The sequence below is a fragment of the Sorex fumeus genome, unplaced genomic scaffold (assembly GCF_029834395.1).
Source record: "Sorex fumeus unplaced genomic scaffold, SorFum_2.1 ptg000048l, whole genome shotgun sequence".
NCBI classification, from domain to species: domain Eukaryota; kingdom Metazoa; phylum Chordata; class Mammalia; order Eulipotyphla; family Soricidae; genus Sorex; species Sorex fumeus.
In genome coordinates this window covers 14,761,244-14,775,241 of record NW_026606105.1, presented here as the reverse complement: position 1 = coordinate 14,775,241, position 13,998 = coordinate 14,761,244, and the positions used below count along the sequence as shown (strand labels likewise).

Genomic DNA, 13,998 nt, shown 5'->3' with positions numbered 1-13,998 from the left:
TATGGTTCCCTGAATACCACCCAGAATGAGTCCTGAGCACAGAACCAGGAGCAATCTCTGAGCATTGCCAAAACAAAAACAAACAAACAAGAACATTACTCAAGATCAGAGAGAGAGAGTACAGGGGTGAGAGTACAGGCACTTGCTTAGTGTGCATCTGACTCTGCGTGGATCCCCAGCACCACATATGATCCCCAGCACCACCAGAAGTCATCTCTGAGCACTGAACCAGGAGTAAATCCAGAACAGCACTGGGTATAGCTCAAATCCACCTCCCATCAAATATTGATATTTACTAATATTAACCTACTGAATATTTACTAACATTTCTAACAGCACTCCTACATAATCAAGGTATACCATTTATATTTTAGGGGGCAAGTCCTCTTGTATGGAAATTTATGCAAACGGAAACATCCACAGAACAGTGGCTTAAAAATCACAGCTCTAACCTTGAATGGGGCTAGGGGCCTCTGCTACCTCAGCACTCTGCCTGTTCCCACCTATTCCCACCTGCTCCTCCTGCTCCCTCCAACACCTGTGATTCAGAAAGAAAATCGACACTGGTGGTGAAGAATGTGCACTGGTGGAGGATGGGTGGAGGATCATTGTATGATTGAAACTCAAACATGATAGCTTTGTAACTGTATCTCACGGTGACTCAATAAAAAAAAAAATTTACACGCTGCACATTATAAATGTGAGCCAATTTTCCATTAGAGAAAAAAGAAAAGAAAAAAGAAAAGAAAAGAGAGAGAGCCACCGCAGAGAGCAATGTCTAGGCTGGAGAGAAAGTACAGAGGCCAGAGTGCGTGCCTTGCAGGAGGCCAACCCAGGATCGATCCCCAGAGTCCCACTTGGAGTGATCGCTAAGTGCAGAATCAGGAGAAAGTCCTGAGCAATATCAGGTGTGGCCTGAAACCCAAAACCAACAAACCCAATGAGCAATCTCCACTTCAGCGGCAGCCCCATGTCAAGGACACGGAAGGCTTGCTCTAGGGAGGAGTCCCCACTCCACCCCAAGACGCCGAGATGAGAAAGACTGACCCCACCACCACTTCTCCACCCCCACGAGCTGGGGAGGCTGAGTCCAACGCTACTCACCGCGCTGCTGCAGTGCACATCCTTGACCTTGAGCCAGGCCAGGTCGAGCGTGCCCTCACCCCGGTAGCAGGACTGCAGCCGCTCCTTGATGCGGTCATTGATCTGTTTTAAGATGAAGATGCACAGGGCCGACTCGTCCAACGATTTCATCTTGCGCTTCTGGCCTTTGGAGAAGACGGTGAAGAGGAGGTCATCCTCAGCACGCACCCCGAGGGTCCGCGCCAGCACGGCCCCAGCTTTGGACAGGTAGGCGGCCTGCAGCAAGCGGTACTCCACCCCATTGCGCTCGCAGCCGATGGGTACCTCCACGTACGAGTTGAAGGCCGTGTCCTCCTTGCACAGCCGCACCAGCTTGGAGGTGTACACCTGCTCCTTGGTGGTGGAGCCCGGGGGAGAAACCATCTCGGGTTGCAAGGTCAGAAAGTAGACAAAGTTGCCACTGCTAAAACCATAGACATAGTAGATGTCAAAGTCAGGGATGACGGTGAAGGTATCCGAGGGGATCTTGATCATGGAGGCCACAAACTCGTCATGGAAGACATATGCAAACATGCCATCTGCCTCCGAGTTCTTGGTCAACTTCCGGCTGGAGATGGTGGGGAAATATTCCGGCTTCCCGTCCACTGCCGTGGCGATAAATAGCTTGTCGTCCAGGTTGCTGTAGGAGACAATCACACCAAAGACTGAGCCGCTCTCATTGACCCCCGACAGGTAATGCTCCTTTTTGTGGAAGGGCTCCCCCAGCTTGAAGAGGTCCTCGAGTCGCAGCAGTTTGCAGATGCCCTGGTACAGGCTCCCACAGGCGATGAGCCGGTTCTCCTTATAGTCAATCAGCAGCATCTTGTTAACATTGTTGGTGGTGGTCAGGGGCTCGTGGCACGTCTGCACGATGCGGGGCGGGTAACACTTGGGGTTGTCCTCGTCCGGCCCCGTCTGGTGGGTCACCAAGACCTTCAGGTCACTGGAGAGCTTGTAGATCCGATTGACGGCGCCCAGATACAGATGCCCTGTCCTCTCATCCACCACCAGGTGGTTGAAGCCCTCCGTGGGCTCCCCGCGGAAAGTGACAAAGGACCGTTTGGGGGATGGTGCCGGTGGTGGTTGCCGGGGGAGAAGTGTGGAGGAGCCCGGCCCCAATATCAGAAGGTGGGCAAGCAGGCAAGTCCAGGGCCACAGCATGGCTTTTATGGCAGGCATGAGTCCACAGTGCCTAGCACGGCGTCTTCTCAAAGAGCCAGGACCCAGGAGCGGGGCTTCCTGCAGGGAAGAAAAGCGGTCAATGTCAGCTGTCACTTAAAACTTCCTTACACCACAGTCTAACACCCACAGCCCACACTGGAGGCCTCTGCACCCACTCTGAATCACACAGGGGTGATGTGGCATGAACAGTTCCCCCCCGCATTATGAGAGAGTCCAAGTTGGGGGGCAGCTCTGTGGAAGGGTACTGCATACATAGCCACTATGGCAGGAATGGGCAGACTCATGCCAACAACAGCAACAAAGATGACAATGCGGACAATGAGATCAGTATCACCTCCAGAAGGCTGAACAGTAAAGACGCCCCATCTAGCCTTGTTTAGAGATTCATTCCAGCTCACATCCCCGGCAGGGCCAGCTCTCCCCCACCCACCCTGCAGATCCCCCATCCACTCTCCAAACCCTGCTGTGACCCCAGAAAGAAAGAATTTGGTCCATGTGGGGGCTGACACTCCCCAACCCACCCATTCAGATACTGCAAAGTTCTGGAGTCTCTCTGAGCAAGACTGCTTCTCAGACAGCCAGGAGAAGGTGTTAGGAGACCTAGAGGAGAGGGTCTCTACCACGTGGAGAATACCCTCAGACCAAGAATGGAGAGGGGTCCACAGAGCAAGAGTCTGAGCCTTGTGCCCAAAGAGCTGTATTTGGGTAATGTGCTTCCTGAAAGTCAAATCAACCATTGCAAAGAGCCAGAAGATTTGTCAGGACATGCTTGGGAAGCTGAAGGAAAATGCATGGAACTGGGGTGGGGGTGCCAGGGGGACTTCCCATAGGGAAGTCTCCATGTTCCTGTTGGTTCAGCTTTCATGTCGAGAGAGTTGAGCTGGGCAGTGAGGCCTGCAGTCTCCTGGCAGGGTTTGCCTGGCTCCCTGGAGTGTATCCCCAGCACCAGACACCAGCCTAGTCTATTGTCAAGGCTTCAGAACTTTCTAACCAGCAGAAATAAGGGACAGATGCTAAGAGTAGAATTGTCTGGGTCCAGAGATCAAGAATGACACATGGGTTCCATGCAAATGCTCTCTCCTGGGCCACATGGTCAAATCGCCACCTTTCACCACAGCCTGGACGGTTTTATAGTCATTTCTGGTTAAGGCAATGTTCAGTATGAGAGGGTATGTGGCTCATACAGAGCAGAGCTGGAGTCAGAACCCAGGTCTGTACCACTGCAAAAATCACTCTTCTTTCTAGAAGCAAGCAACTGCAGGTGATGGAGCTTTCAGAGGACCTTCAAAAACGTATATGAACCCCAAGCACAGAAGTCCCTGGATAGCACCCACTAATGCCTTCCCACCAGCTCTGCCGGGGGGAAATAAAGCAGAAGACCAGAGAGCCAGAGAGCATAACCTAAAAGGGCCTGCCTGCCTGCCAACAGGCACCCACGCAGGAAGTGCTAATGACCAGAAAGTGCATGGTGCTGAGCTGAGGTCCAGGACAAAGTAATTGATGACTGCCTAACTGATCATTGATTAAATGATAGCAGTGGTTGGCATCATGGCTGAAATTAGATGAAAAGAATTAGGACTTTGATAACCAGATGGTCCAAGATGGTACCATCTCAATTAGGGTGATGAGGCGTTCATACAGATCCTCTGGAATTGCCTGTACAAATTGAACTATCAGAAAAGAATCTGGATGGTTTTCCATCTGAAGGATTTAATCCAATTCAGTGATTCCCAGTCCCTGATTTTAGCAACTAGAAAAGCCAGAGAAATCTGTTGTCTCACAGGAGGTGACATAGTAAGTCACAGGGAGGATAGTGGGGGTGTGGACTACACTCAGGTGTCAGTGCTTCTGTCACCACCAACAGCTGTCACCTGCCTTTATCAGGAGCAACTTTGGCACCAGCTCCCTGGCCTTCTTGTGAGAGGAGACAGGAGGATGTTCTCTGGGAGCAACATGCTCTGCTGGCTACCCAATTCTCGGAAGTGGCTTCCAACCCCAAAATTCCACAGGTGGGCTGGAACGATAGTACAGTGGGCACGGCATTTTCCTTGCATTCAGCTGACCCGGGTTCGATCCCCAGCATCCCATATGGCCCTCCAAGCACCTCCAAGAGTAATTCCTGAGTACAGAGTCAGGAGTAACCCCTGTGCATTGCCAGGTGTGACCCAAAAAGCAATAAACAAACAAACAAACAAACAAAATTCCACAGGTGTAGACTAGGGCATAATCTTCAACCCTCTGCAGAGAACTTCCTGGAGCCCCTATAAGGGAAGTCAACTAGCCCTGGGGGAAGCAAATCTGCATACTGTGAGCACTCAAAGTCTCAGAGCCATGCAGCAGTGTTGTCCAAGAGACAAGAAGAGGATGTCCCTGTAATTAGGAACTGACCAAGAAGAAAGGTGCCAAGGCATATTTCCCATTGCTTATCTGACATTCGCGTGACACACAGTGAAGCAGCTCACTTTCCCTCCTTCCAGACTGGTGAAGTGACTATCTCTGGGAAAGAGGGCACCGAGGGCCACGTATGAGGTCTTAGACTTATACCCAAACCAAGGGCCCAGTTTGCCCCACCAAAGATACCACTGGACACAGAGGTGACCTAGCTGCCACCTTCCTATGCTAGAGCTGCCAAACCTCGCTCCTCAGGATGTCATGGTTTAGGCAAACCTAAATTTCCCATCACTTCCATTCCATTCCATTCCACCAACCCCGGTGATGGATCATCTCAACCTAGGAAACCTCCACCCAAATCCACCATTTCTCAGTTGATCATTTAGCTGGTTACAGTACTGGAGGTCCCCCACTCTGCCACACTCTGATTATAACAGGCAGCCAGAATAGGTATTCCCCACTATTGGAAAGCTCTTATCCTGTCGCCCCACTTTTACAAAAGGACTTGGAGTCGCTGTTTTCACTACAGTCGCCTTCAGCATCTGTTTTACAATGAGGATGGCAGAGGTACTGGCATCCTAGGGTTTAGTGGCCTTACCACACTTCTTCCCCAGGAACTAGTTTGTGTGGGTCCTGTACAAATCAGCTCATTCCTGTTTGACTGTGCAGGCATGTTGTGTTTAGCTGTGAGGTACTTGTTGGTAATGTGTAGGTTATATTTTGGGCCACCCACATGCCAAGGACATTTTAATAGCACTTGAGCCACACCTCCACTCTTATCCCTTAAAAACAAGACACATGATCAACATCCCTGCAGGATTGCCCCCCCCCCCAAAAGGACTCACTGAACTGGGTAGAGTGAGAAAGGGATATAAAGACAGGAAGTCAAAGTCTCCGAATCAAACCCAAACACAGTGCAGTTTTCCCTTCTTTGAAATCAGATTTTAATTCTGAGTGATCTCCAGGGAGATGGGACTCATTTTTAGAAACTGATCATCATTGTGATTGAAGAAATTGGGGCTGTCTTTGTTTTACGTGGCAAGTGCTGAAGAGCTCAAACTAATTTTCATGAAATCGCACCATTCTCTCAGATTCCTGAGTGGTAGAGAAGAAAGTTATTACATAGTAGTTTAAAACAGCAATTACTTCACAAAATTACGCTCGAGTTTACTAAGTGTTTTCTGATTTCATTGTTCACAGCAACGCGGTTCAGGAGAAGAGGTATTTACTAGGGTAGTGGCTTTACAGACAAAGAAACTGAGGCATGAAAAGGTAGAGATCTCAGCAAGAAGTCCCACACAGTCAGAAAGAAAGGCCTTAGCACTCCTCAGCTACCCACTGCACCTTACCTGGCCCTCCAAACTGAGTCCAACCCTCAAGAGCAATGTCAGTGGGTAGCAAATTAAGAAGATGTATTCTAAGATGGTGTTTCAATGACCATAAATTACAGCACACCACTCACCTAGATGCCAACTATTATTTTTAATGAAATAAGAGAAAAATAAAAATTAAGAGTGTGTCACATTAAAGAATGATAAGTTTGTTTTTTTTTCCTTTTTGGGTCATGCCCAGTGAGGCTCAGGGGTTACTCCTGGCTCTGCACTCAGGAATTACTGCTGGCAGTGCTCGGGGAACCATATGGGATGCCAGGGATCAAACCCGGGTCGGCCACATACAAGGCAAACACTCTACCCACTGTATTGTTGCTCCAGTCCCATGATAAATTTGTTAAGAAGACTTTTGTTGAGACATATGGATCTTTGGATATATACACACATATATATGCACATGCATACACTCAACATATCCACATATACTTGTATGCACTCAATATGTCATATATCTGTGTACATACACATGTAACAAATACAGATTCTTAATATGTACATGCATACATGTATAAACATAGATGTGTATGTATAGAAGACAGATTCAATGCATTCATATGTACATCCATAGTTTCAATAGTACACCTACATATGCATGTTGTGTATATGTAATACTCATGTACACACAGCTACACATTTGAGTGTGATGTCAATATGTTTTCTAATTCTTGATCATCATGAAGGGTAATTTTACAGGTCTACTTGGCTGGGGCACATCACCCATTTATATGGTCAAATTTTGCCCTGCATGTATCTGTGAGGGTGTTTGGGGATGAGATTCACATTTAAACCAGAGGACTTGAAGGAAAGTATACTCTTCCCTATAATGTAAATGAATGGCCCTTCCAGTCAGCTGAAAACAGAATAGAACAAAAGACTTTGCTCTGCTCCAGAGGGACTCCTGCCAGCAGATGGCCTTGGACTTGAACCCACTAAGAGCTCTCTCCTGCATCTCAAGCCTAGAGGCCTGTCCTGCAACTTTTGTCCTTGGAGCGCCTATAATGAAACGAGCCAATATGTAAAGTAAATACATGAGGACCCTACATCTTCTTCCGAGTGTGCTGTATTTTATGTACGGAGAGAGTTATATCTCTAAAGGTATGTGTATATCTTGTTTATGTTTCCCTGGAGAACTCTAATACGGTCATGGTCAAAACAACCTGAAATACACTAGAAGTTTCCATGGTTTTGGCTTCTCTTCACCTCTCTCAGCCCTGATGATTCTAAAGGAATAACACCAGCTGTCCGGGATTTCTCCCGACCTGGGCCCAACCCAATCAGCACAGAGCTAGGAGGCGGGCATTGCAGAGATCAGCTGGATGAGACTCTGGGAGGCAGGTGGGTGATGGGAAGGTGCAGAACTGAGGGGACCATACTTAAGCACAGGGCTGTGAAGATGGAGCCAGGACCTTTAGAGAGTGAAGCTAAAGTCCTGAGAAGATCAGATCTGATAGCTGGGGGTGTGGACTACAAGGGGCTGCCCTTGGGGACTACTCCAGATATCCCCATGATCTGGACCCCAGAAGTCAAGTTCCGTGCTGACACTTTCCAGCTCTAGGAGTCCCGAATCCTCTTTCACACGAGCCAGTGACATCTGGGTTTCCTGATACCCATGAATGAAGGAATCCTGGCCTATGCCAGGGGGAAAACAAACATCCAGCTTTTAAGAGCTGAAGGTCTCTTAGCATCCTCTTTCGAAAGGAGTGAAACAGAAGGAGATTTCTGTGTACCGCTGCCCAGAGAGAAATAAGAGTCACAAATAGTGAGGCTTCATCCCAGGGGAGGTTGGGGGAAAGTGTGTGTGCACACATATGTGTACGTATGTATATGTGTGTGTACACGTATGGGTGTGTGCTGACTTTCCCAACCAAACACAGTGCTCCCCTGTGTGCAAAGCATTTGCTTTGCAGGATGCACTGGCAGGTCTCCTGGGATGTTCTCCACCTGTTCCTGCTCTGAGCCATCTGCACAGGTGGTTAACAATGCCTGGGGGGTGCAGCCTGGACCCCCTCATTTAGAAGCGCCTGCTTCAGATGGAGCCGTCCTTGAGGCTGGCCTGTTCTGTGATGTCTCTATACTCTGTCAGGACAGTAACCAGGGTCCCACCTCCCCACCCCCCCCCCACACACACGCCCTCTCTCTTTACACACTGGGTGGCACCTGTCCATGGATGCTATCCTATCCCCTCTCTCAAAGGAGGAGCTCCCAGAGGTCCACAGTAATGTGTTTTTCATCACTGCATTCTCCAAGTCTGACCGCAGCACCCAATCCATAGTTTGAGAACACACAAGTGGGTGGGTGGATGGGTAGATGATGAAGAGTGAATGACAGACGAGTAAACGGAGAATGAGTGAGCCATGAGTGAATGATGACCACATGACAGAAGGGCACGTGACCTGGCCTGGTGGCTGGCGTCATGCATGGCTAAGGCACCAAGTAAGCTTGGGGAACTGACACCACACTCCGAACATTGGTTTTATTCTGCTCCGAACTACATACAAATACCTCCACCCCTCTTCCCATTGAAAGCATGACTCCAAATGCCTCCTGGAAACTGTAGCTTTTGAGCATGACTTGTGATGAGAGCTCGTGGCCCACCAGCTGGGAGAGCACCTTCACCACCTACTAGATCTGGAGACCCATGGCCCCGCGCCACAGAGAAAAGGGCTGGGAGCTGCGCTTGTGAACAAAACCCTGTGTTCTGTTCTCACTGAGATCTAGTTCAGTTCATTCCAGTTCAGTCACTAACAGAAAAAGTCAGCATGCGTCCCCCTGTGAATGGGAATGGAGTGGGCCTTCTTGGGGAGCTCTGAGTCCAACGCAAGGGCTATAAAACATCCAAACGTGCCCCCATCCCCGGCAGAGGTTGAGGGGCTCCCACTGACCCCTGTCACTGGCCCTTGCTAAAGTCATTCTCAGTATCCAGGGAGTTCGGCCAAGTTCTGACTTCAAGTCAGGCATGGCACCATTTTCTGTGCAGCCCCAGTAATCGTGCTCTTGGGTGAGGCCAAAGAGGAGGGATGCAATCACCCCCCAAAGTGTGTGTGTCTGTGTGTGCGCAAGCGCACCCTACTCAGAACAGCCAGCAGTGTGGAGCTGGGTCTGGTAGTGGGGCTAGGGGAACCCCAGTTGTTCCTCCACTTGCCACTTCTCCACTCCCAAACACTCTCCCGAGGACACACAGCTACAGTGAAATGGTGACCATGGGGTGACACAGCAGGCCAAGGCAGATAGGAAATGGGGGTGTCCCTTCCACAGCCCACTCCCTGCTGGAGATAGCAGAACTTGAACGACTGTCCACTGTGCCGGGCCATCTGCATCAGACTAGAAACAGACTAACAGGGACCGAGCTCAGGTGGTAGCATCATGTGGGGGACAGCCGCTGGCACCTCCTGAGTATACAGGAAAAAGCGTCGGGCAGAGGATGTGTGGCATGGGATGTGTGCAGATCTCCAAAACAGGCACTTTGCAGAGCCCCTGCTGACACAGGGACAGGCTTATCAGGCTCCCCCTCTTTGTTCCCAAAACCAGATGGCTAGTCAGCTAGAGAGGGGGAAGATGACCCCCAACAGGGCCAAAAGACAACAATGCTCTGTGCTGACCTGGGACCCTCCCTCGGTTCAGGCTTTCAGAAGGTCCAGGTATGCAGCTGGGCAGTGAGGGCGTTGGGAAGACCGCACAGGCCACTTGACTTTTGTCTGCATAGTTTGGGGGCCACAGCCGGTGGTGCACAGAGCGTACTCCTGGCTCTGTACTCAGGGCTCTCTCTGATGGTACTTGGGAGACCATAATAGGTGCTGGGATCAGCCATGCGCAAGACAAGCACCCTTCTCACCGAACTATCTCCCTGCACACCCCCTATCCCCACTGACTCTCTTCCCAGAAACACCAGACCACCACTGAGTCAAACTGACAGAGGCCTTTCCGCAGACTCCTTGCTCCACTTTGCCATTTCCACTTACAGAATATCGCCTTGAGGAACTGACCAGGATTTTCCTTGTCTGCAATTCTCACTTGGAAATCTGGTGTCAGGTCCTGGGGGTCCGGTTCAGGAGGTGAGCACATGCCTTGTAGGTAAGAGGCTCCAAATTCAACTCATGGCAACACCCCCACAGGCCCAAGTGTGATCCTGACTTCACTGTTGTTGGGGTTTACAACAGTTTGTGATTCCCAGCACACTGCAACAGAGAGAGAGAGAGAGAGAGAGAGAGAGAGAGAGAGAGAGAGAGAGAGAGAGACAGACAGACAGAGAGAGACAGAGACAGAGAGACAGAGAGAGACAGAAACAGAGACACACAGAGGTGGGGAGAGAGTGAGAAAGAGACACAGAGAGAGACACAGAGAGAGAGCGCGCACCTATACAGCACAACTAAAGTGTGTAGTGCCCCAACCAAATGTGTTCAACACCTGGTTATCACAACAATTGCAAGGGGGAGGGAGGAAGAGAGAAAAATCTTGGTTTCTGCAGCTGGAAGCCTTCCAAAAAGATGTCATTTCTATCTCTGGGGAATCACATTCTCGGGTGATACCTCTGGCTACAGGCGGCAAGCCCAGCCACATGCAAACCCCTGGTGCCTCGTCAGCTTTGGGTGCCCCATTCCTAAAGAAATGGCACCGAGGGAGCTAGCAGGGTGGGGGAGTGTGGGGGTTCGGTGTTTGCCATGGAGGAACCAAGTCAGAGCTTCTGCCCTCCTGAGTGCTGCCTCTATCCTCACCCTAGATGAGAAAGGGGGGACTCCTGAAGTTCCGCATGGCCAGAAGCTGTGCAACTCTATGGAATACCACAGCGGCTAGAGGTTGGGAGCCCGGGAGACCTCCACGGGTCCCAGCCCTGAGCCCTCACCCCACTTGTGTTTGTCTCTTTTCCGATTCTGCTTCTGTATAAACGGGCCCTGGTGGCTGGGGGAAGGGCAGGCGAGGGTATGAGAGGATGGGAAAGGGGGAGCAATGGGGAGCCAGGCACAGACTTAGAGGCCTGGCAGCCAGGCAACCACCCCGAAACCCCCGGCAATTCAGCACCTGGGGGCTCGCTAATCCTTCCTTCCCCCTTTATTAAAGGGGGCTGGAGAAAGGCGATTACCATGGGCAGGACCTTTGCAACTGCCTGGCAGAGACCTCCGCAGGAGGGTGAGTGTGGGAGCCGCCCCCATTCAGAGATTAGGTCCTCATGGGACCCCCGAGGCCCCCATCTATGCGTGCTCCTCCCCGAGGGCCTCCCCAGCCTTGGTGTTGAGGGACCCCCCCCCACAACCACCCCTGAGTGCAGAACCATCTCAGCCTGGCCAAGTGCTGCTCCCAGCAGAGCAGAGAGAGGGGAGGGGCAGCCCAAGACGGAGCTCTATTATTAGACAGCGCAGCCCCTCGGATTCCGGGCACTGTGCTCCAGGCGGGGGAGTCGCTAAGCAATGACTCTCTTTACTCCAAGGCTGGCTGTGAGGCTCGAAAAACACAACCCTCTCCACAGAAGCCTGGGCAGGGAGGACAGAACAGCAACTTCTTTCCAGCATGCTCGTTTAAAGAAACAGGCCCTTTGGCTGGAGAGATAGTACAGGGGTGAAGATACTTGCAGTGCATCCCTCTGCCCCTGGTTTAAATACCTAACCCAAGTTCAAATCTTTGGCAACACATAGAGTTTCCAAAGCACCGCCAGGATGACCCACTGAGTGCAGGCAAGAGTAGGCAGCAGGGGGAGGGAGAGAGAGAGAGAGAGAGAGAGAGAGAGAGAGAGAGAGAGAGAGAGAGAGAAAGAGAGAGAGAGAGAGGAAGGGAGGGAGGGAGGGAGGGAGGGAATAAGGAAGGAAGGGAAGAAGGAAAGAAGAGAGGAAGGGAGGAAGGAAGAAAGGAAGGAAGAGAGGAAGGGAAGGAGGGAGGGAGGGAGGGAAGGAAGGAAGGAAGGAAGGAAGGAAGGAAGGAAGGAAGGAAGGAAGGAAGGAAGGACGTGGCATGATCCACTACTATGGGTTATACTGTCCCTCTCCAGATTCTGGACCTGTCATATTTTAAGGTGGGGTGATTGCAGTGTGCTGAGAATCCCACTGGCCAGCTGGCCAGCAGCTCTGCAGAAATGCAGTGACTCCACGGGGATGCTCTTGGAGCCAAGGAAGCTGCAGCAAAGGGGGGATTTGCTATCACATGGACCTCCCCAAGAGTTCAGTGGCAGAGAAGGAGCTGTGGGATCCCATAACTGGGAACAACCATCACCCCAAGCAGACCTTGTTCCTCCAAGGCCCCTGGCTCAGTGGGTTGAAGGTCTGCCTAGCCAACTGATTTCCACATGCCTTTTCATTTGGTTGTTTTTTGCAGCAGCTGGAACTGAATCCAGAGACTCACACAAGCAAGGCACATGCTCTACCACTGAGCCACACCGCTGAGCCTCCCTGTGGCCAGATTTCCATATGTTAAGAAAACTTGCTGCTGCTCTCATAATCCTCTGTCCCCACTGGACCCTTGGCCTGGCTTTCTTGACCTGGACACCCAGCCTGGCTCTCTAGAGAGCAATGGCTCCCCCCCACCAACTCACCAAGGAGCTCTCCTGTCCCTGAACCTTCTTCCTCTTCTGTCATAGTCAAAGCCCGAGGAGGGATGTTCTCAGCTGGCTGAGACTGGCTGACCACTGTCCCTAAGGAAGCCCTCCTAGAATCACCATGGCATGGCCATGGTCGGGGTCAGGAGTAGTAACCTGAATAGCGTCAATCCTGCTGGTCACCTGCTCTTCTCTCATGGCATCTCAGCCTCCCCGTCCCCAGATGTACAGTGATGTTTCTGGAAATGGGGTGATGAGGAAATAAGCACTAGAGGCCCTTCTCAGGCTACATGCACGAGAGCAAAGTGTTTTAGGCTTCATGGACATGGGCTGTCACAGATGCTGGCAACATCCCCAGTGGCTGGGCAGAATCACATAATAGTGGCTATCAGGACCCTGGGGTTGGGGAGCTATGGGTAAACTAAAAATAATAATAATAAAAATTATAAACACTGATGTGAGGGCTTCTCTCTCTTCATATATTTGCTTCAGGTGGCTTCATGGTAAACTACATCTCATTTGCAGTGCGGTGTTTGGGAGAACCCACCAAAGTTACAGTTCAGAGCCTGCCTTCAAGAAGGGAACACGCCTCTGTCCAGGGCCCTGAGTCACACTCCTTGCATGGGTTTTCCTCTCACAAAAAGGATAATACAGAGACCCCTTTAAAACAAACATGATGGAGACTGAGGGATTAATACAGTGGGTAGGGCACTTGCCTTGCATGTGCCCAACCTGGGTTCAATCCCTGGCACCATATATGGGGTCTCCTTAGAGCCCATCAGAAGATCCCTAAGCAATGAGTAAGCCCTGAGCACTGGTGGCTGTGACCTCAAAACAAAAGAAATAAATAAAGACAGAAATGTGGAAATTCCAAATATCCTGGCAAGAGCCCCATGCAGACATCTATCTGCAGCATTTGGAAACACTCATTCAAGAGGATCTTTGCACCCCTAGCAGCACTGCTCTCCACAGCCATAACACAGAATCCACCTACGTGGACAACCACGGGCACATGTGTGAGTCCAGGTGCTGAGGTCTGTGTACTCTGTGAAATGCTACTCTACCATTGAGAAACAGATGAGACCGTTCCCTTTGGGGCCAAAGGGTGGACCTGGAAGTGATGGTGCTCTGTGAAATCAGGAAATCCCAGTCTCCTGAAGGGTCTCACTTGGATGAGACAACTAAAGCAAAGTAGGTGGCACAAAGTCACAGAAATCACTTTGAGACCTGATGAAAACCAAAGTGATCCCCAGAGGGATGGTGTGGGTGGTAGGGATGAGGAGCAGGGTCCTTTTGGATGGTGGGATGGCACAGGTGGGTGTGGTGACAGTGAAGTACCTGGAGATGTGTGAAGCTAAGCCCTTGAAAGTTCATAACACTGTAAACTCAGAG

At 50.7% G+C, this 13,998-nt stretch overlaps 1 protein-coding gene across 1 annotated transcript in view; it reads right to left on the bottom strand.

The window, feature by feature from the left end:
- The window catches only part of PLXNA4 (plexin A4), a 437,042-nt gene that overhangs the window by 372,790 nt on the left and 50,254 nt on the right, over window positions 1-13,998 (bottom strand). Inside the window, exon 2 of the mRNA XM_056123992.1 lies at window positions 1,105-2,361. Within this exon, the coding sequence (XP_055979967.1) occupies window positions 1,105-2,301 (1,197 nt within the window). The 5' untranslated portion in view covers window positions 2,302-2,361. The remainder of the gene's footprint in view (window positions 1-1,104; window positions 2,362-13,998) is intronic.